The following is a 23,885-nucleotide window of genomic DNA, read 5'->3' on the forward strand; positions in this document are numbered from 1 at the left end:
GAAAACTCTGAATGTATATCTTAGTTATCAAGCTTGTTTACCCAGGTTAGTAAGAGTTTAATAAACTTCCCTGTCTTTTCATTAAGACTAAACAGACCAACTTTTCCCTCTTTACAGAAAGACATTATGCACTATTCAGTAAACGGACTTTAAAAAATTATTTGGCCCAGGCTGGTGTGGCTCAGTGGGTTGAGTGCCAGCCTGTAAACTGAAAGGTTGCCTGTTCAGTTCCCAGTCAGAGCACATGCCTGTGTTGTGAGCCAGGTCCCCAGTTGATGGCATGCAAGAGGCAACAATCCATGCTTCCTTCCCTCTCTTTCTCCCTCCCTCCCCCTCTCTCTAAAAATAAATAAAATCTTTTAAAAAAATGATTCATTCTTTGGTGAGACCAATCACCTACATAAAAGAATCCCCTCTTCTAAAATATAGGTGGGCAAAGGCAGGTTAATAATAATAAATAACAATAAATAACTAATAACACAAGGATACATTCTGTTTTGCATACTCACCAGTGTAAACCTACTTCTGCCCACCTCTGTACATCTGGGTACTGGTCTCATTTCCTAAAAGTATGAGCCCTTCAGCTTTTCTGGGATGTGAGCATTGGGTGGCCCAACAGTAGCCCCCACTCACAAAACACGGGGAGCTCCAGAGCGCCCCTACAAAGAGGACTACAGAAGTCGCCAGGGCCTTCCATTCTCCAGCCCTCCCACTTCACAGATGCTAAGGCTGCAGGCCAGGGAGGGGAACAGACAGCCAGGTAGCTCCCTGGCTGTGCCAGAGTGACCTGGGAGCACAGGGCCACTCACTACGGGCCAGCTGCCACGGCCGTGGCTCACCAGGCCACCAAGCCACAGGCGCTCCTAACATCCGAGCAGGATGGAGCTCCCCGACCTCTGGCCAACTCCACGGGCCTTATCGGCAGCAGCAGCACCAAGAACCGAAGCTCTGATCTCCCTTAGGCCTCAGCTCCCCAGCTGCAGCCAGGCCCAAAACAGGGACCATCATGTCTCCGAACGTCTGCAGCTTCTCCTCTGTGTTTCTCCCAGACGATGGACGTGCTGCTCATCTTCCCTCCTCCGCCCACACCTGTTCCTGGGTCTGCGCCTCCGAACCTCAGGACCTGGATGCCCGGCCTGCATCTAAATAAGTCACCCCTAAAGCCCTGCCACGCACACTGTGGGCTTCTCCCACAGGAGGGCTCGCGACGGGACTGGAAAACACAGCCCACACACGCCAGGGTGTGGGGAGTGAAGACAGCCTCAGGGACTCGGCTGGCTCTGCTCGTGTCTGTGAAACGTTCTCACGGGTGTGGACACATCATGCCCGTGGCACTTTTTTTTTTTAAGGCATTAGTAGTCACTATTTTTACAAGGGAACTCACTTCTAACCCTTTCTGACGTGGCTTTAATTTGCTCAAGGTGCTCCCTGATAAAATAAGGGGAGTTCCCTGCAGAGGCTGTCCAGTCAGCTGGAACAGCCAGCTGGCTTCTGGTCTCGGTCCCTGCGAGACAGGCCGACTTCTCCCTTTCCGTGTGTAACACAGAAACCGGTGACACCTGCCAAAGTCAGTGCGATGCGCAACAGCTACGCGTGAAGCTCTCGAATTTCATAAACCTCATATGATTTTAAAACTGCCATGGCTGAAATAACAAACCAATAGAAATAGAAGCTCCTATCAGAAAAGTTCAACTTTTTAGTCACTCCTATGTCCCTGAAAATTTCTGATACATCTTTCAGTAAAATTAAAGAAATAAAGAAACCTAGTCTGTTTACACTGTGGTGAGGGCACAGTGTAAGAACTATAATTAAGTGTTATTAAGCACGTAGCTATTTTTTTAACTTAAAAATGAAATGATTCATATATAACAGGTAGACGACTGACTGTGTATTTCTGTGCGCTTTGGAATAGCTAATAAGTGGGCTTATGCACATATGTGTCTCCCCAACCAACCTTTACAAGGCTCAGATACAGGGGCCTGTGTTCTCGACTTCTTTTTCTTCCTTCCTAAATGCCTCAGGGACAGAACGCATTAGTTCTAAAACCAAAACCTGCCTTTCACTTTCTGACGCGCCTGGTCTTACACTGGAATAACTCATAAACTGCTATGAGGCACAACTGAATTACTGCATGCTTACCAGAGCTGGACACACGCCTGATCCTCTGGTAAGATAAGGTGCGATCAGAACTGAGATTTCTGCTGCTGCTATTGTGCCTCACGCAGGACACAGAAGGCCCCACTTTGGCTTTCGGGCCAGGCTTTATCCTCAGACTGGAGGAGTCGGGCTTGGGTGTATTCCTGCCGGCGGGGGTTGCAGTTTTTGAAGCAGAACCCTGTGAAGAAAATAGGAGGTTAGTTCAGATCACACCTTCCCCCAGCGATTCCCTTGCAGTGTTAGCTACGTGAAACGAACAATTTGTTTCTATGGTGCAGTATATTTTGAAAAAATTTTTTTTGGATTTATTGGAGAGAATTTGCTTAATAAACCAGAGTTTCTCACCGGCAGGTTTCAGAGTCAAGGCTATAACGTCAACTCTCCCCTGAACTTCCACCTCCTGACCCACTCTCTGCACTTCGGACTGGTCAGCGGCCAGTCAGGTGGCACAGCCAGTCTCTGAAAGCAGTCTCTATTACCTATCTGTCCACACCTGCAGACACATCTGCATTTATGTGTGTGTGTATATATATATGTATACACCCATATGCACATGCCTATCTACACACACACATACTGCTATATAATGTTTGTCCCTCCCCCACCACAAAATGTATAAATTGAAAACCTAATCTCCAATGGGATCATATTTGGAGGTGGGGGCCTTTGCAAGTTGATTAGGTCACAAGGGCGGGGCCCTCAGGAATGGGATTAGTGCCCTTATGAAAAGGACCCCAGAGCACATTCTTGCCATCGCTGCCACGTGAAGTTACAGGGAGAGGACAGCTGTCTCTGAGGAAGTGGGCTCTTACCCGACACCAAATCTACTGCTGCCTTGATCTTGGACATCCTAGCCTCAAGAATGGTGAGAAATAAATGCCAAGTGAATATTTAATTTTCATTCTTACTATGAAGAAATTCAAGCTCGTTCAAGTTTACTCTTAAAATCGTCATCTGCTTTCTGTCCCCATCAGTGAAACTGTTCCCGAGAGGGCCGGTGCCACGCCCTGCAGGCCTTCTCTGTGGCATCTGGTGACAGTGAGTCCAACTTTCTTGGGTTTCTCCAACACGGCTCCTCCTGGTCTTCCTTCTACCTGTCTGCGTATTCCCTCTCTGCACCCAGTTCTGCTACACCTTTCCATGCTGGCCATCACAAGGGTGCTAAACTTGGCCCTCTTTTCTTACCATATCCTCTCCCTAGATGACTGTGTCCACTGTTTCAGCCACCACCTACACACCGTCACGTCCACAGTCTGCATGTCCAAGCCAGCACTCTCTCCGGAGCTCCCCCGCAGATCCAGCTCCTGCCCACATCAGCCCACCGGGCATCCTTCAGGCCCCTCTACCAAGCGACGTTGACAATAATCATATTGTTGTGGTTTACTGATCAACATATATTGTAAGTTCAAAATGCATGCCCAACTCATTTAATCCTCACATCCCTATGAGGCTGACACTTTCATTGTATCCCATTTTATAAAAGAAGTACATGAAGCAGTTTCTAAAAGTAAACTAATTTTACCCATGCATCTCAAAACTTACCTCTTCCCACATTCACTACAACATTCTTGGATACCCAACTTAAACAGCAAAAGCCATTTCTAGGAGCACCTTTCTTACTTCTTAGCCCCTTCCTGATGGCACTCCCTCCCTTCTCTGCCCACAGGGAGGCAGCCTGCATCATTTCTTGGCAGGGTTCCCGAAACCATACCCTCGGGGTCTTTCTGGTCTCACCGGCCTGCAATTCATCCTCCACTCCACGGCTAAGGCAATCTCTCTGAAGTCCAAATTAGGTTCAACGGCTTCCCTCTGTCTTCCAGATAAAGTCAAGTCTTCTTAACAAGTCACAGCAAGCCCTTTGAGACAAGTCGGCCCCTGCCATCTTCTTCTGCTTATTGCTTATGGTTCTGCACTTGTGGTTCCCATCATACGCACTGCCTGGAGTCCCCTAAATGAGGATATCTTGTGTCTTCACCTTTGTATTCATTATCCCTCCACCCAGAATATCCTTCCGGTGCCCTTTAAATTCCAGCTAGTGACTAACACAGCACCTCTCTGAGAAGCCTTCCTTGACAATGCTCCCCCCATGGCCCCCTCCCCATTGTGCCCCCTGCAGCAGCACAGCCTACACAAAGTCCCAGCTTACTACCAACACACCCTCTGGCCCACCTTCTGATATCACCTGCCGCACTAAGCACTGGGGTGGCCAGCGGCCCCAACAGTCACCGTCACACAGCACGCAGGGGGCTCCCCACGAGTGTTCCCATGTTGCACATGGGAGATGAGAGCTGACCTCTTGCCCCAGGAGCAAATGCCAACAGTGTAAGCTGTCATTTGTATCCTACCTTTACAGGAAGAAAAGTTGGGCCTCCCAGAGACTCACTGGCCTGACGTCATTCGCCAGTAAATGATGGCGCTACAATGGGAACCCACGTCTGACTCCAGGATCCTGGAGCTATGCGTGAATTCTTCTTTGTTTAAATGGAACTATAAAGTTCCCCACAAATATCCAACAGTTGCTGTAGCAAACACATTGCTTTTCCACTGTGTAAGAATCAAACGGGCTTTGTTTACTTAAGGCATCAGAAATCGACACGACCAGGCTGCAAGAGACCTCTGACATCACGTTGGGGTCTCGAAAGATGACGGCCCCAAGTCACGTTAGCTGATCAGAGGCGGGATCCAGGGTCCCCCGGTGCAAAGGAGAGGACACCTCTGCCCAGAGCCACTTCCTAACAGGAGACCAGGTGTGCCTTTTATGCCAATGCTATCTGCCCGCACTCCCCAGCCGGTTCTAGAATGTGGTTCAACCCATTTTAAAGTTCATTAAAAAACAACTTTTTTCATGAATATAAAACAATCAGGTGTTTACTGTGACTTCAAATAACTAATTATACTCAAATATTAAAGTAATCTATTCCCTTAACTTCTTACTATTCTATCAAAAGGTCCATTAATACTCAATACAAAATACTGAACTTCAGGAATTTTTTCCCCAGCATGCAGGTTTCCAATGAACACTCTAAAGTGTAGTGACCAGATAAAGAATTATAACTAATATATCAACACCTGAGAGTAAATACGCACAGCTAGTTCTGCAATATTATTCACAAGTAGTGGGTAACCAGTTGCTAATACATCTCTCGATTCCCTCCACCATTCCTGGCAAGAATTTCACTTACCAAAAACAGGGACCCACATGCAAATTCCTTTTTCAGTTCTTGTTGTTCCTGAGGTGTCTCGGTTTCTTTTTCACCCTTCATTTCGGGGCTAAGCCTTTGGATGCTGGAAACATAGGTCCTCTCCAAACAGTCTGTGCTTTCCATTTTAACAGGGAATAGGTCTTTGCACTTCTGAAAAGCTGAAGCCACAGACCCAGGCTCACAGGCTGAATGAGAAGAACTTGCTTTGTCAACATCTTCCTGATTTGACTTCACGGCAGATGTTGTGCTGGAAACCTTGTGGGAAGCGCTTTTAGAATGTGTTGCAACATGCTCGGCCTGGCTAGTAATGAGTTTATTAAATTGCTGCTTCTGTGTCTTGGTAATTGGGATTTCTGCTTTTGTGTCTGCGTTCAAGTCAGATCTTAGTTTCTTGCCCAGAACTGTCAACGGTCTTGAGGAGGAAACTGACGAGGGTGATGAGGCACTAGTTAACAGAGGTCTGGGTGTGACCTTTGACAACGTAGGGTCGTTGCACTGTAACGCTGGTCTAGACATAACTTTTGCTTTGACATCCTTGAAGTTTGGTTTCGGGTAACTTATGATTCTGTTTTTTCTAACTTTGCTGCCTACCGAGGTATTTGCTTTGGTTGGTGGTTTTCCTAGACTAGGTTTAGTAAGCTCTCGATTCTTCTTCTCCACTTTACTACTATTCTCTGTCGCTTCAACAGGTGACACAAAGAAGGTCGCATTCACAGGCTTGGGGACTGGTGTGGACATGCAAATTGTCTCACTTGTACTAATGAACATATCGCTTTCATCCCAACTCAGGTCAAATGACGAAGCCGGCTTCTGTCCTGAGGGTCTGCTTGGTACCAATTCTATGGTGTGATTTTGGATTCCCAAATCCTTTTCCTCGGAGGCGATGTATGTGTTCCCAGCCCCAGTGACTTTATGTTCTGGGGTCTGCACTTGGGCTTCACTTTTATCGAAAGCTGGCACCAGGAAAGGGCACTCATCATCTATACGACAATCAGACACTGTCTCTCTTAGATTTTGGCCCATTTCCTTCTGCCCATAGGAGCTCTCTGAACGTGCCTCACTGTTTGGTTCCTCTTTAGGTAAACAAAAGAACTCCTCCGATACAGCCCCCCTGGGGACATCCATACCATCGAAAACTGGCGTGAGAGTGTGTATCTCTTTCTCTCCCACTAGTCTTTGCTGTGGCCCATCTGTGTACTCACTGGTGACACTTGCTGAAGAGTACTGATACGCGTTTCCAATATCCGGAACAAAAGCATCCGTTTGCATCACCACCTCAGAAAATGCCATGTACGTGGTATCTTGGGCCTCTGGAGCTGTGGTTGAAGGGTGTTTAAAGATGTCTCTATCATGACTCATTTCTGTCACACGTGCCTTATCAGAATGGAAAGATGTATGGACGGAGCAGGATAAAGACGTATTTCCACTTCTCAGGCCAGGTGGCTGCAGGCTTCCAGAGGCATGTGAAGACTGACTCTTTCCGATGGCATGGTGTTTAATAAAGGTGCAGTTCGCGTGATCCACTTTCCTGTCAAATGTCTGGTTCAGCTGCAAGGCAGCTGGGTAGTCTGTACAGGCCAAATCCACATCATTAGGTTGCCACGCAACAGGCCAAGAGGTCTCAGCACTCTGGTCCTGAGCTGATTCTGGGGAATGACAATTACTATGCAGGTACTTGGGCTCCTCTGAGTTTACAACAAGGGTGGAAGACTGGCATGGGGAATCCTTATGCACATATAATACCTCCTCACTAATGATATCATTTGAAGACTTTGGGTGGTGATCGAGTACTTCAACACTCGAAGGGTTTAAGGAAATATTCTCACCAATGTCCACGGCAGAGTCGGTTGTATAATCAACCACCATGTCATCTGGGTTGGCAGAATTCCAACTGTTGGATGAACAGTTTTGTGTAGGGGGTGATTTTTGGTTGTATGCATAAGTGTTTCCATTTTTATCGCTGATAAATAGGGTGTGCAGTTCATCTTCTGTCTTGTCTTCAGAATGATAATCATTCATCCTGAATATGAACTTTAACCGTCTGCAGTTTTATTTCTTCTCTAAATCCTTTCAAATGAGAAAGAGGGAAAAACTGCTCATCTTCTAAGTTTTTCAGCACAGTTGAAAGTTTCGTAGTGCAAGATGTTTTGAAGCTGTTCCCTGGAAGAAAGAAAATGTTTAACTCAAAGAAATGTTGGAAAAATTAACAAGTCACCACTTGATTCACTTCAATCACTTTATTTTTACATTTAGAACCTATGACTACGGACACGGGTAATTCAGACGTTAGCTAAAGCATCACCCCTTCGTATAAGGACGGCGCACTAACTGATCGGGCCCCTGGAGCTCCAGAAGTATCCCCCCTGTTCAAAGATGCTCTTTCATGTGAGGGAACGGGGCGGAATGAAGACAGGGACCACCACAACTGCCCGTGACTGGCGCCACATCGCAGATTCCTCCTCCCTGCTTTCAGTGATTCTTGTCATAAGACAGAAGAAAGATATATCTGAAAATAGCGCTTCCTTCTTGTTGATTGAAAGAGTGACCATTGGTCCTAGTTTGTCTAGGGCAGTCTCGATTTATGCCTGTTGTCCCAACATCATTAGTAATAATGTCCTTTTTGTTTTTCAGAAGGGTCCTGATTGTTTCCCTGGAGGGTGACTGATTACCAGACAGAACTGGAAGGCACAGCAAATGAGCTGAAGATCAATAAAGATTTAGGGCATTACCACTTCTCTTCTCCCTGTTCTCAGTCAATAGCTCAAACATATTCCCTTTCAAAGTTGAAAAAAAAAGTTATTGATTCTTAATAGTGAAAGTGGCACTCTACTGGAAGCTCCTAAAAATGTTAAACAGAGTTACGGCATGACACACCAACTCTCCTCTTAAATACCCACTAAAGGGAAATGAAAGCAAATTTCCACACAAAAACTTGTCCAGAATTGTACATGATTCTTAATAGGAGCATTATTCATAAGAGCCCAAAAGTAAAAACAACCCAATTTCCATTAAGTGGTAAATAGATAGCTAAACATTGTATTTATACCATACAACTGATATATTCTTCCGCCACAGAAAGGGATGGAGTATTGATACATACAACATGGATAGAACATGACAACTTAAAACATCGTACTTAATGAAAGAAGCCCGGTGCAAAAGACTACATATGACGTGAGAGTATTCACAGGAAGTGTCCAGAACAGACAAGTCTGCAGAGATGGAAAGTCGATTCCTGGGTCAGGGGCAGAGGGCGTGGGAGGGAGGAGTGACTGCGGACTGGGATGGTGCTTCACGTGAGGGTAACAAAAATGTTCTAAAGGTTACGGTGAAGCTTAGACAATGGTGTGAATATACTGACAACTACTGAATTACAGCTTAAAAAGTGATTAAAAACAATCCATGAAAGTTTTCAAATCCAAGGACTTCTGCACACTGATTTTTCATTATGCTTTTAATCGTACTGTGATGCCTAAGAAAGGCCCAGGTGTTCACGCCAGGACACAGGTGTAGGCTCACTGGAACTGACTTTCTAATTCTGACATTTCGTGTCAGTCAGACGTCGTAGTTCTGTTCTGAAGAAATACAAGATCCGTGAGGGGGGAAAAGACATTCTGTAACCTGTAAGGTTTGTGAATTACGAGTAGACTTATTTTTCCATCTTGCGATCTTTTCTCTGCATTCAGACTTCAGGGACCTGGATACCACCAGGAGCAAAGAAACGAAGGAAGCACCGAGAGGACGCCCTGAGCACACCAGGAGGGCAGGAACCATGGAGGAAACCACGCCTCTGCACTCGGGGCGCCGTGTGCTCCTCGCCACGCACCCTGAGACCGGCCTTCACCGGAGGGAAAGGAGAGGCTGCGATGTTTATCTTCACGGCACTCGTGCATGTGCATGCACGCACATGCGTGCACACCCACTCAAAAACACATTCCAAACCCTAAAATAAACGCTGTATGGTTGCTGTATTGATGGAAAATGTAAACTAGTCATTTTTCTCCATGGCAGCTCTTTAGTCAATACAGAAATTGCTGAAATAATATTTTTTGGCTAGCACCTTAATAAAAGCTTTCATAGAATTAATATGTTTAGTCCTTGGGTATGAAATATGGTCAAGCTAAATGTTTGCATTGAGAAAGTACATTTACTCATTTTCTTAGACATATGTGCAGGGTATAATTTCAAAAAGCACTAAATATGCTACACCTTTCTGCTCCCGTGAAGGCCAATCCTCATTTACGAGATTCCGGGATAAGCAAATATGAGTGACACCAACAGAAACATTTAATAAAAATCATGGAGTTATTTGTATAAACAGATTTATTAGATTCAATTGACAGAGCTTTTACTACCTGCGTTCCCTCTTCCAAAGTACATAAAAGATGATTACATACAAACACACACACAGCCCTACCCTGATAAAAACTAAGCAAAGCAAATGGTTCATACGTCAAAGCACTGCAAGTAATTTTTAACTAGCATAAATGTGTAATAGGATAAACCATGTTTAAATCGTTTCTGGTTTTCTCCTTTATAAATAACACTGCGCTAAACATCTTTGCAACCTTTGACTACCTTTGATTATTTCCTTTGGAAAAACTTCCTGGGAACAAAAGCATTAGTGAGACAAAGGAGTCAAAGAATGTGATCTTTTAAGGCTCTTGATACAGTTTGCCAAGTTGTTAAATGAAACAAAAGGCGGGACTCTTTACAATATATGTGTTCATATAGGTATATAATAGGTATATGTCCTGAGTGTCTCTTTTAAAGCTTATGAATTGTGTTCAGCATTGTTTCCCCAGCATTCTTCCATGTCACTGTAACATAAAACACGTGTAATGGTTGTGAAATTCCACTAAAATCTAAATGTTCTAGATCTGCAAATCGGTAGTTTCCTAAGAGTAACAGAAAACCAGAGAAATTCCCACCCATTCAACTTTCACATGACTGCTTAGCACGCTTGGTTGGGTCCATGATTATTTTTTCACATTCACAAATACAAACAAATTCCAACATTTTCTCCAGAAAATACCACAAAAATGGATTCAGAAGAAATACTTCAGGCAAGTTTTGATATAAAATAAGTCTACTGAAGTTCTTTCTCCTTTGCAGATAAGAGCAAAGGGCTGTGGTGCAGAGATTTGGATACCAAAAAGGTTCTGAAGTTAGGCGTGTCTGTTCCAGGATGACGATGTCACCATTCGCTAAAGAACACGAGAGCTTCACGGGGCCATCACTATGAAGACAAAGCCAGGGACAGAAAAGAGTTGACCAGCCTGTCCTCCGAATTGTGCCAGAAACATGAAAAGTTAGACACTTGGTCTCATGGTCAATTCATCCCTCTCCTACTCTTAAGACTAGTACCCAAGTGAAGCCCTTGAAACAGGAGGAAAGCAGGAGCTGGTTTAGTGGATTCCAAAAGGAAACAGAAATCAAGTTGTGAAAAAAAACGCACGTTGACTCAGTGGGTCTGGGGTGGGGCCTGAGAGTCTGCATTCCTGTGCATCTCCCCGGTGATGCTGATGATGCTCCTGGTCCAGGAGCAGCCGGGATGCAGCAGACAGCGTGGGCGCCTCGCCAACCAGATCAAGACACTGAGTGGCCAGTCTGAGCCGGGCACCTTCACACCCCGCTGTGCAATGTGTCCCTCTAACCAGGAGCAGACTTCCCTTAACTTTGAACCCTTGACTTTTGCTTTTGAACTTTCCTCTCTGACAGCAAATACTCCCTCTACAGAAAGTAACTGGAGCTTTTTAGTTGGAGAGACTGTTCCATCTAAGTCCTATTTGAGTTTATTCCTTCTGTGCGGAGGAAGGTGTCAGTACAACAGTCTTGCCCTTTTCCTGTCCCTTTGCTCACATCGCCCAGGAGAAACGAAGTGGCGTAAAGAATGCTGGAAATTTGGGAAGAACTACCTGGCCAAGGACTAGGGTGAAGTGAGGGCGGCGCTGGCTTCAGTCTCTAAATTTTTAAGTGGGGGGTAGAGTACTGAAATTATTTTTTTATTTAAATTATTGCGGTGACAATGATTAATGGAATTATACAGGTTCCAAGGGTACAATTCTGTAATATACCATCTGTACACTGTATTGTGTGCTCACCACCCCAAGTCAAGTCTCCTTCCATCACCATTGATCCCCCCTTTACCCTCTTCCACCTCCCCCACCCTTCCTCCCCTCTGGTAGTCATCATACTGTTGTCTGTGTCTATGAGGATTTTTTCGTTTGTTTTAAAAAGACTTTATTTATTGTTTAGAGGAAGGGAGAAAGGAAAGAAGAGAAACATCAATGTGTGGTTGACTCTCACGCACCCTCTACTGGGGACCTGGCCCCATAACCTAGGCATGTGCCCTGACTGGGAATCGAACCAGTGACCCTTTGGTTCACAGGCTGGCACTCAACCACTGAACCACCCCAGCCAAGGCATCTAGGAGGTTTTTTGTTTTGTTCTTTGTTTAATCCCTTCAACTTTTTGACCCAGCCCCCCCAACCAGCCTCCCCTCTGATAACTGTCAGTCTGTTCTCTGCGTCTAGGAGTGTGTTTCTATTTTGTTAGTTTACTTTGTTCATTTGAGTCCACATGCAAGTGAAATCAGACGTTGTTTGCCTGAGGCACCAAATTTAAGAGAGGATCAGTAACAGCGCCCCACTGAGCCATACTGGAGCCCGAAACAAGGGAAAAAGTCAATTGACACAGACCATGTCTTTATTTTTAAATTTTGGGTTCTTTTTGTTCATCATGGAATCCTGGCATTAATGCTGATTTTTTAAAAAATATTTACTAAATATTATTTATCTTGATCACGAAGGGTTTGAGGGCACCACTGAAATCCCCTCACTCTTCTACCTCAGTGCCAGCCCTGCTCATAGACAGCACAAGTGCTAAGCTGTCTGTCCCCAGGAGCAGGCCCTGTCCCCACAGTGGAAGGGGGGGAGGGAAGGTGGCGTGGGTGAGGCCCGCCCTGCCGCTGCACTGAAGTGACTGCGTGGGTCAGGAAGTGTCTCACACACACCTGCCCTGCAAACTAGCTTTTATCTGTAATTACGGGTGAAGTCGTATAATTATACAATCTGCAATTATAATTCATCTATAATTCCATGACAATCTGTCTACCTTACTCTTTTTCTTATTTCTCCAATGGTTCCTAACCAGAGAGAGGAAGAAGGCGGGAATCATATTCAAAAGAGTGAAGGAGCGATCCTAACCATGTGCTGGTCACAGCTTGGAGCAGGGTCCCGGAGACCAGGTCCCTGGGGGGCCAGGCATTTCCCCTGCAGCTCCTGGGTTGTGGGGAGCTCCAAGGAGTCCCCCAGAAAAGGCTACAGTGGCTGCCACAACCTGAGGAAGCACGTGGGTCTCTGGGCAATGGCCATCCACCCACTGCTTCCGGAGACTGTCTGTATTTCACCAACCAGCTCTGAAGAGCTGTCTTGAAAAGGGGATATTCTATATTGAGCCCTCTCCAACCTGTAAATGTTACCCAGGCAACAAACCCTGAGATATAAACAAGGAGTGATGTTGGCGGTAGGGGGTAAGGAACGACATGTGGGGTAACGGGGGCTTCTGTCCCGAGCGAGGTGGATGGCGCTTTGATTCACTGGCCACATGGGTGGTTTGCAGCCTGCATGCTGCAGTCCAGCTCACTGTCTCGGTTGGGATGTTCGTGTTAAATAACACAGACGGGGCAAGGGGCTTCAAGCCTAAAACCACTCCTTCTTTTCATCTGAGTGGGAACTCCAGCTCACGGCAGCTCTGTCCACGGGTGAAGCGGCCATGTCCACAGGAGGAGGCCCACACAGGTACCTTCAAGGAAACAAGACCTGAGCTGCACACCTAAAGCAAAGCCATTCGGGCCTTGGCGATACCCAGGCTTTCAGCAGGCAGCCTCCTTGTGTGGGCCAAACAGCTAGACCTTGAACGATGCCCGCGCCAGCAGCTGCACCCGGGCACCAGCAAGGCAGCAGAGAGGGGGCAGGCAGGTGCCCGCAAGGCTCGGTTACAGCCTCAGGGAGGAGTGTCTGTTCAGGTCCTTTTACACACTGGTGATCGACATAACATTTATTGCTTTTTAAATGGCCGAGCAGAAGGCTTCTGGGCGCCCTGTAGAAAACGAGAGCACGTCTAGCTTTAACTTGTTAAGAACAGGTCTGGTAGGCAGTTCTAGAGGAGATAGTGCCAGCCCCATCCTGCATGCGTTAGAAGACCAGGAGGAAATGGTGGGCGGGGTAAGCTGGAGCCCTGGTGGTGGTTCCGGTCTCCAGAGTCCCAACAGCCCTCCCCACCCTCACACTCTCTTTCTAGTGTTGCCAATTAGTATTTGATTGGATAATTAAATCTTAGGGGTAAATCTTCTCCAGGAGGCAGGTTTCTTAGACTTTAATTGCAGAGGAGAGGCCGAAGCACTGGCTGGAGGTCACGCCCCTGGAAAGGCCTGCTCCTGAGAGAGAGGAAGGTGTGTCCCGGGCAGGGGCCCACCTGGGCAGCAGGACAGTCTTCGCACACACTGCACACTGTTCCAGGAGCTAGGTTCTGAGACTGTGGTTTCCCCTGCGTGACTGCTTCAGGATTAGGGGACTGGCTTGTTTTCACGGTGTGGAGGTTGGGGGACGACAGCTCTGTGATCTTCTGTCTTCTTCGCGCACTGGGTGCTGAACTAACACCTCTAATAAGGCCTGGCAGGAGCTGCCATCTTCCCCGCATCCATGGGGGGGATGTGTCCCAAGACCCCCAGCAGGTGCCTGAAACCACTAGTACCCAGCCCTGTACACATTGTGCATGTTCCTCGGCACGCACACCTGGGATAAAGTTTAATTTATAGACCAGGCACAGTCAGAGGTTAACAACGACTAATAAAATAGAGCAATTATAACAACACACTGTAATAAAAGTTATGTGAGCGCGGTGTCTCCTTCTCTGATGACCAAGGTGCCTACCACGTGGAGACATGGACAAAGGGATGATTCGGTCTCCAGTGGGACAGAGTGGGGTGGCTCGGAAACTCATCGCACTACTCAGAGCGGTGTAACACGTTAAAAGTTATGAATTGTTTCTTTCTGGAATTTTTTGTTTGATGCTTTCAGGCTGCGGTGAAGCGCAGGTCATGAACCACAGAAACCAAAACAGCAAATAAAGGGGAACTGACTCCTGTACGGCTCCCTTCACAGAAAATCTGTGCCTCGTTCGAGTCCCGTCACAGACGGTTGTTTGGAACGCAGAACACAGCCTCCATTATAGAAAGAACTGCTGGGTTCCCAGACAGCCAAGAGATGACACTTGAACCTGTAATGGAGCATAACTTGCGCCCAAGAGCACTGCTACTTCCCCCAGATATATGCATAACACAGACTGCATCACATGCAGGGCCCTAAATGTCAGAAACACACACCCTTTGCCGTAGGCAGAGCCTCTACATAAATAAATGTCTTCTCCGGTCTCCAATGGGCAAAGTTGCAGACAGTAGTCACTCTTCACCCAAACACTCAAAGAACGCGGTGCCTTGCTCTCGTCTTGCCCAGATGGCAAGCTTGCCTGCATTCTTGCCTGTGCGACAAAGGAGACACTGTCACAGCACACCACTTAGGTCGCAGAGACAACATCTACAGGGTCGTTTGTTTAAATATGGAAGCAAATGAAACAAACAGTGAAGAGAGGAACTGTGACTGCCTCTGGGAACAGACGCCAGGATGCTCTTCGATGTAGTCCTTTTGTTCAGCATTTTTTTTTGTCTTCTTAAATTCTGAGCACATGATGAGAATTAGAGAGTTGTGTAAGAGGATTAATTTGAACCTTTATCATCTGTCCTGTTTTCTCCTTTCATTATGAATCGCCTTAATGCCTTTTGAAACCCGGGACAGTGTAGCTCTCTGGAGCTTTAGGAGAAGAGCAGGGTGAAACTGCACCCAGACTCTGTGAACTAGCTGGCAAACCCGAGCTGCAAGCTGCGAGTGGGAGTGGCTGTTCTCCAAATCTAAAAGAGTGAATTATTCAGGGGCTGCTCTGTACTACTTGTCCTGATTGGCTACCGGAACCTGCTCATCTGAAGCCAGTATTCAGGCTTCAACATTTCTCTGCTGTTCACTCTCTAGGGAATGGCTGATGCAGAGAGGTCCAATCAGATCACAGGGGAGAAGCAGGGAGGGCCTTGGAGGAGGAGGAGGAGGAGGAGGAGGAGGAGGAGAAGGAGGAGGAGGAGAAGGAGGAGGAGGAGGCAGTAAACAGTCCAGGATGAGACTGGCAGAGAAGCTGAGTGCTCCCAGAGCACGTGGGACTGTGGGTGAGAAGATCTGAAATAAAAGAAGCGCTCTCAGAGCAGCACGGGCTCTCTCTGACCCTGGGGATGCGTGGATGACTGGACTGCAGCTGCCTGCATTTCCCAGCGGACGGTGTTTTGGATGGGAAGGAACTCCGGGTGCAGCCTAGGGTCAGACTGGCCTGGCAGAGGGCGGCAGGATTAGTCTCCTTTGGCTGTTCTAGAGGGAACGGGCTCAGAGGCAGAAGCCTGCTATTCTTTCAAATTGTGTAGTTTTTGTATCTTAGGTTGTTTTAGTTTGTGAACTAATCCTACAGATATAGGATAATTAAAATTAAAGGGGGGGGTGGTGGCAGGGAAATGCTAGAAGAACTCAGGTGTTAAGAGTTTAGCTTTAATTGATAGGTTTAAGTGATTTAAGCTATAACTAAGAGAATTAGAGTTTAGCCTTATTGATAGGCTTAAGTGCCTAATGCATGTGGGAAAACTGTTATTCCAAAACTGCAAGGCTTTAGAGTAAAGACCCCTTTCCTTTGCTACCAAACTTTTTCCTCTGGAATTTTGCCTAGAGGGTGGCAGCAGGCAGTAGGACCCCAAGTACCATCCCATACCGTATCTATGGGCCATCAAGGTCAAATGCCACATTCTGCTCTAATTACGCATCAAAGCAAAGAGGCTGCCTTGCAAAACACGTCCTAATATCAGAAACATTACAGTGTGAAAATATGTGTCTAAGAAATGATGAAACCTACAGAGCTCAGCACTTCAAAGTCACTGACTCTCAGGGTGAGAAGTGACCTTAAACAAAGCTCAACGGATTAACACTAACCCAACATTTAAATCCCTCTAGACTATAACCAATCAAATCTCTGCCCACCCCAGAGAAAGCACCACGGTTCCAGGCAGTCCCTGCCTCCCCTGCCAGGACACTCCCTGCCCAAAGTCACAAAGCACACTAGACTACGGGAGAGTCAAGGGCTAGCCGCTGGAGACAGAAAACCGCAGATAAATGGCAAAAAAAAAAAGGACATTTAGTTCTGTCTCATGCAAAAGGCTGTCCAGGCTTAACCCAGCTCCACCCTTCTCATTCCTCGGCTGTGCAGGCCCTCAACCTATGCCCCAAATAGCACTATCTGTGTGCAATTTAAGAGGGTAAAGAAGGGTGGGAGGCAACAAGTATGGAAAGTACCTCCATACAACACCACACTTAACACTACTGGCCACAGCTTAATCACAGGGCCACACCTGCCTACAAGGCACGCTGGGAAACGGAGATCAGTACAGGCTACCTGCACCCAGCTAAAAATTCCACAACCATCAAGAGGGGGGAAATAGAGACTGAGGGACAAACAGGCACCTCTGCCACGCTTACCAGGGACCCAATCAACGCTCTGCCCTACAGGGCACCACTCTTCACTAATTAAGAGTCCAGGTTTGTACGTAGACATCCATGGTTAACAGTTACATTTCAACTGTGGTTTTCTGGAAACCAAGACGCTTTTCAGCTCAGGTCCATTCTGCAGGTACCTCGCTAGACTCAGAGGAAAAGAGCTGTAAGAGAGCTGCATGGCCCTTTCCTAGATTTGACATAGATATCATAGTTACAACTATAGCAGTGGGCTAGCAGAGCCTAAGGAGAGATCTGGATCACTTTGAACTATCTTGATGTAACAGAAAAATTCACTTCCCGCTCATAAAGACAGTCCATTGAGCTTATTTCCAGTTGGGTTTTGCTTTTCCATGAATACATGTCCTTGAATGGTTCACGTCAGTGTGATTCAGGGCAGTTGTGCTCTGGGCTCTTGGACTAAAATTTGCATGCAATTCAAAACTAAAGACAGGTAACCATGGCAAAAGAAATCCGACCAGAGGCACTCTTTGAGGCACAGATGTGACGGCCACCGTGTGCGGGCACAGTCAGGCTTTCGGGGCTGCCGCAGGCTGGACTGGAAGCACGCGTGCAGGGAGTCAAGCCACACGGATGAGCTAGGAGCCGCACGAGAGGAAAGGTCAGTAGGCAGCAGAAGGAACGAACAGACCGCAGCTGAGAGATCTACGTTTGCTCAGGGAAGTCGGGGAAAACCATCGAGTAGAAATGGAGGGATGGGCGATGAAGCCAGAAGCCATGGCACTGAGAGGCTGGAATGGCTGGGGACAGAAAAAAACTCAAAGCCTCAGCCACGGTGGGGGCCGGGGGCGGGGTGCTGGGGGTGGTGAAGGGCAGCAGCCAGCAGGCTCAAGGGTTTGGATTCTATTCTGGGAACAATGGGAGTCTGCCAAAAAGAGGCATGCGAACCCTTTGGTTTGGCTGAAGAATGGGGGGTGTCCTGGTGAGGAAAGACACAGGAGGGCAGGAAATGGTGGGGACGGAGCTGGGAACGGACCTGAAGTAACCTAAACCCCAGCGGGGGCGAGACAGAAGGGAGATGAAGTGCCAGACAAGCTTGGGAGGCTCAGCTCTGCAAACGTCCGTCCCCACCGAGCAGTGGAGAGCTGAGCGCATGGTGAGTGCTGGGCACGTGACACTGAATTTCACCTCGCTTGAGAAGATGACCTCACGCACACGAATACTGTCAGGAGGAAACTACAGCGGGCAGTACATAGAAAAGATGCGTAAATAATCACATGCTAGATAGATACAAAAAGGCTTCAAGCGTTTGGTATAAATTTTAAGAGTAAACTACACTCTATAGAGTTTACTATATTCTCTTTTTTAAATAAACTCACATGAGTCGAACGCTAATTCTAGGTGCACCAGGTGCTACAGAAATACAAAAGACATACTCGAAGAACAAACAAGAGGTCTAGGTTAAAGTAAGGTGAGAAGCAGAGAGACAAATACTACTTAATTGGACAATCCAAGCAAAAGTAATTCAGTTCTTTCTAAAACACACAGAGTTAAGAGCATTTAAGTGAAGATACTACTCCACAATGAACACGATGGGAGAAATTTTGTTTATGCCATAGTAAAACAATGAAAATAAATGCCTCAGTGAAAACACATCACTCTCTCTTCCCGCCCCCCAGCTACAGTCTGCTAGACAGCTCAACATAGTGCCGATTGCCTGACCTGAAATTCAGAAATTCCAATTCCTGGATATTATTCCAAAAATATACTTTTAATCCAAGACTTTTTGGCTTAAGAATTTCCTAAAGCCTCAAAACCAGTACTTGGGAGACCCCACACATTGACAGATTCTTAAAACTGCATTTCTGAATGCTTCGTCAGTAATTTCGCTGAATGAAATGTTCCAATGTGCTTCTTTTCACAAATGACTGCATTTCAATATGCCCTACATTCTTTAAACATACCATAAAGTAGCAGAAGTAGCAAAGTTGTGTTCTCCCGATCCTCCTATCTTGTTGGCAGGATAGTGGGAAAGCCAAATTGCTCGGTTAAAGCATGCTCAGAGCATTTTAAATCATAAATATTTAAATAGTTCTGGTTTTTTCCACCCCTCCCTCCCCCTCTGCCTCATTCACTGACTCTTTGTTCAAGTACATACACACACATACACCACACACGCACGGGCACTCAGAGCTATAACAACAACAACAGCAGAAAAGGATTCAAACATTTCAGGTGACACAGTGCACTGAAATTTATATGGAATACTTTCCTATACACTCCCCGTTATCACAGGTGTAACCATGCAGTGACCGTGGTCAGTTGTAATGATGTATTACATTTTTATGTGTTGCCTAATGAAAGTTTTTGTATTTGTTTTGACCACTTAAGCTCAAAACAAAGCACCACATGTAACTCCCTCTCCAAAAAGTAGGTGTGAGTGCATTCACATTTATTCATAATCATCTTTGTACTGTCACACATTCCAGAATTTATCCTGAAGTAGAGGTGCTCCAATATAATAAATATCAAAAATATAAAGAGATAAAAGGATGTAAGATTTAAAAAGCAGCTTATTTTTTAAAGCATCATTTCTAAAACTTAACTCTAGTGTGTTTAATTGAAAACATCCCAAATCAATTACATCAAGGTAACTTACATTCTTCAGAATATCAAAATCAACAGCTGTGAAAGTAAGCAAAGGAAGTATTATTCATGTTATTTGTCCAAAAAAAAAAACCCACTTAGGGTTGCACCTAAGACACTGTGTTTTGCTACGGTGCTGTAGAAACTACAACCAGACTAAAAGAAACCCGAACAGCAGACCACGAAATGAATCCTCTCCAGAGACCACAGTTATTGAAAGACCGCTTGGCCTCGCAGCAGCAATACGGCCGAGTGTGATGACTTCTTCCCCGACGGAAAGAATTTCCCTTGGACTCTCTGCCAACAAAACATCGCAGACTTTTCTGAGGCCTAGAGGCGGGACGCTCGTATGCAGATGTTTCTTGGTTGTACCGAGTACCACTTACGGCAGAACTCAAACAAAACAAAGACGAGGAGTTCTCCAAAATAAGCAACTTACTGGTCTGTGCCGGCCTCTGAAAACAGGAGGGACTTCTGCTTGTCAGATTCAGTCCGCACTCACTGCCCCTGGGTGACGACGGCTCCTGGAGTAAAGGGACCCGAAGAGCCCAGTGGCTTACACAAAAAAGGGGGGCTGGGGCTGGAGGAGGTCTTAAAGGAAGGATGTTAAGTATGCATCTACACCACACCAAGAATCCTCTCTGATTTAAGGTATAAGTCTTTTTTTTTAAGGTATTCTCTTTCTTACTCTATCTACAATTTTACTTCTCATTTTCTATACTAATAAATTCTCAGGAATTTCATAGCCTGAGGAAGTTCTAAGGAGTCAAGAAGTTATCAAATTAATAAGTAATATATTTTATGTGTAAGAGAAAGCTCTAGAAGGATAAGTACCATACCATTACAATGGTTCATCACCATTCCCTTAGGTGAAAGGGGGAGGGGAGGTAGGAAGGACCTTTCACATTATAAACTTGTTTCATACATTTCTATTATTTAAATATTTACAATTACTTTTGGAAATATTAAAAATGTTTCTGCTCCAATGAAATAAGACACATTCTTTGTAGACGGTCCTTTTTTGATCAAAATTTATTTCACAAAAACCAAAATGAAAAGTACTGGAAATCAGTCACTCAGACTCTTGGGCTGGCTGCCTCCTCTTTGCAGCATGAATAACCGGTGTCCTCAAAGCTGTTACTTTACAAAGCAGTCAAGTGTAGCCCCTAAATAGACGGGACTTTCGAATTCTAACAACAGATCATGTAAACCAGACAAATAGAAGCCAAGGCGCCTTGCACGCAGGCAGTCCCCGCACGAAGTCAAACACGGCAACAGGCACATTTCTCCTGAAGTAAAACATGGCTCTGCTTCACAAGGACACAAGGACGAATTCCCTCTCCTCCCGTGAATACGGCCCATCCGTGGAAGAGGGGCCCACTGCCACTGCTGACCGGTTCATCTTCCAGCACCCAGCGTGGCTGGAGTTCACGCAGTCCACGCGACTTATGCTGTGTGGGAGAAATCTCCAGTCGAGACAGAAAACGCTGATCTCTAGCGCCACCTCTATTCCATAACTCTAGGGGTCCCCCTTCACACCGCATCTTCTGGGGGAGAAACCCCAGGGGTACCATTTACTCTAAAGATGATGGTAATGGTGCTCCCAGAGTTGGGCGACATAGGAACTCGGATGACTTCCAAGTTCATACAACTATTTAGAGCCAGAACCAGGATGAGAAACTCTCACCTCCAGCCCCTTCCACTCACTGCCATCCTGCCACATAAAACTATGTGGGTGGAGGGAAGAAGCAAACGGTGACGTGCCTTTTGGATAAAACCCCAATTTTCATCCTCTCTAACACTAGGTATTAAACTGCCCGAGGGGAAATGGCAGGAGTACCACCGACTAATCCTGCACTAAGAACACCAACACACCAAAAGGAAAGCCTGCAGAAACTAGAGACCCGTCTATACAGAACAGAAGAACTTTAAAACATGCGTGTAAAGATGCCTTACACCGAGGAAACGTGTTCAACAGTCTGTCCCCCACAGCTGCAGGTGCGAACAGGAGGGCACCCCTCACTCTCGTTTTCCTGCGGCCTCCTGGCCTCAGTCTCCCGCCACAAAGTAAACACAGCTGCCGAGTGCGTCTGCTAAAACCAAACTACCTGGGCCTGCCTCCTAAGAGGAGAGGCCAGCTTCATCTCTGTTGATGTCACACCAAGGAAGCACTTTTGGCTACGATCACCGATGCCAATCAAGATAAGCAACCAGTACATTCAGTTCCCAACTCGGTCTCAAAAGAGATTACATTTTCCTACCGAGGGAAAGTAGGCCAAGAACTAATCTTATGTTCAACCCTTTTTGCAGCCTAGTCTCACTCAGTGATATAGAAGGCCCTAAGTACAAAACATTTCAGATCCTTACTCGGGAGGGTAAAGAAGCAGAGTAGTTCTTACAATTCCTGAAATGCACAACTTCCCGTGATTTGTCACCAAAAAAAAAACAGAGAGGTGAGAAGTGGGGAGAAAACGTGGGCACAGGTCTTTGAAAAAGGTGTCAGAGGAACCTTGGGAAGATTATAGAACAGGACTATTATAATCCATACACCGGAACTGAACGAGATTAATCTTCCAAAGACATGACCTGCTATGAACTAAATCATCCTTCCAGCTTCCTAAGCGTGTGCAATAGATGCCCACAAACAGCTTCCCCTCCTCCCCCTGCGTGTCTGGAAAAGCCAGCTGAGGCTGAGAAACCACTTGTCGTCGTTCCCTGAGACACCAGCGAGGATCCAAGAGAAAGAAAGGCAGGCTGTGAAACAGCAAGACCAGGAATCAGAACCCAAGGAACGGAAGAACGAATTCAGCATCACTGGCAATTGGTGTTTCTGAACCAAACTTGTAAAGCGTTCTGTGAGGGCTTGGGTCACCTAGCCCAGGTGCAGTCGTGAGGGAGGGGGCTGCCAGGGTCTGGTACGAGCCATGGAAACTGGAGGCTGCCTGGGGGTGCTCAGGGCTGCTGGAGGCGCTCAGAAAGCCCGGTGTGCCCATCGGCGGCCTTTGCTCACACGGGCACACTTAGCGGAAGGCCCTGCACTTGGATCCAGCAGGGACTTCCCAGGAGAGCGCTCCCACACCTCCCTCATCACGTGTTTCCATCCCCCAGCGTGCAGACACGACACCTCCACACACGGGTATCAACAGTTCGTGTTTCTGAGTGGAGACTCCAGCTCAAAGCACGCGACAGGTGCGTGGCTCTCAGGTGCAAAGCAGCTCATTCGAAGCCCCACACTCTTCCGGCCCTGCAGCCCCGCACACACTGCCCCCCTCACCTCCATTCTCCTCGTGAGGCCCCTTAGCTCTGCTGGGGGTGCAGGTGGCCCCCCACCTACGGTCCTCTAACAGCAGTGCATCTTCCAGAGGTCACCTGGAAATTTATGTTCAGTCAAAACTAATTCTCCTAGAGCAACACTATTAATGAAGATTAGGTTCCCAGGCTGGCCCCCACACAGAAACCTGTTTAACCCATAATGCGAGCACCATTAGGTTCAGAAAGACCTGTTGAGCCTATTGCATATGGAAAAAGACCAAGAGGCTGAACTGAAGTTGGGCCATCACTTCAGTGGCCAAAAACGCATTCCAAGTCAAGAAACAGAAGTGAAGAAGTTGCCTGTTCTGCAAGACTCTGCGGTCCATTGCACCAGCTGCAATAGACCGCTATTCAACCATAAAGAGGAATGACACTCTGACACATGCTACAAGCAAAGGAACCTTGAAAACATGCTAAATGAAACAGACCAGACACAAAAGGATAAATATGGTATGATCCCCCTTACATGAGGTACCTAGAATAGGTAAACTGATAGCAATAGAAAGTAGAATAGAGATTACCAGGGGCTAGTGGGAAAGTCAAATGGGCAATTATTCTTTAATGAGTTCAAAGTCTCTGTTTGGGAAGATGACAAAATGTGGAACTACATAGTGGTGATGGCTACATTAATTCTGTGAATGAACATAATGCCACCAAACTATATACTCAAAAATGCTTAAAGTGGTAAGTTTATGTTATATATCTTTTATCACAATTATAAAGAAGGCAATACCACAAACTAGAAGTGCCAGGGCTAATGGTTTAACTTCATGGCTACAGCCTTGCCAATCTATAGGAGAGGAGGAAAAGGTCAATATTACACCCCAGACCTTCAAATTGGGGCAGCCTCATGAATACTTGAGATGGCAAATGCTAACTCCACGAATGAAGAGGGTCTACACCAGGGGTGTCAAACTCATTTTCACCGGGGGGTGCATCAGCCTCATGGTTGCCTTCAAAGGTCCAA

General features: G+C 46.4%; 1 protein-coding gene across 5 annotated transcripts in view; it reads right to left on the reverse strand.

Moving 5' to 3' along the window:
- The window catches only part of MTUS1 (microtubule associated scaffold protein 1), a 128,915-nt gene that overhangs the window by 83,859 nt on the left and 21,171 nt on the right, over positions 1–23,885 (reverse strand). For 4 of the 5 annotated variants that reach the window (XM_045821866.1, XM_045821868.1, XM_045821869.1 and 1 more), the window contains exons 2-3: positions 5,340–7,520; positions 2,140–2,335 (exon numbers count right to left, since the gene is read on the reverse strand). In XM_045821866.1, the coding sequence (XP_045677822.1) occupies positions 2,140–2,335; positions 5,340–7,379 (2,236 nt within the window). In that variant the 5' untranslated portion in view covers positions 7,380–7,520. The remainder of the gene's footprint in view (positions 1–2,139; positions 2,336–5,339; positions 7,521–23,885) is intronic. The other variant, XM_045821870.1, reaches the window with a different exon arrangement.

This window comes from Phyllostomus hastatus, unplaced genomic scaffold, assembly GCF_019186645.2.
Source record: "Phyllostomus hastatus isolate PE091 unplaced genomic scaffold, TTU_PhHast_1.1 phas_scaffold_46, whole genome shotgun sequence".
NCBI lineage: Eukaryota > Metazoa > Chordata > Mammalia > Chiroptera > Phyllostomidae > Phyllostomus > Phyllostomus hastatus.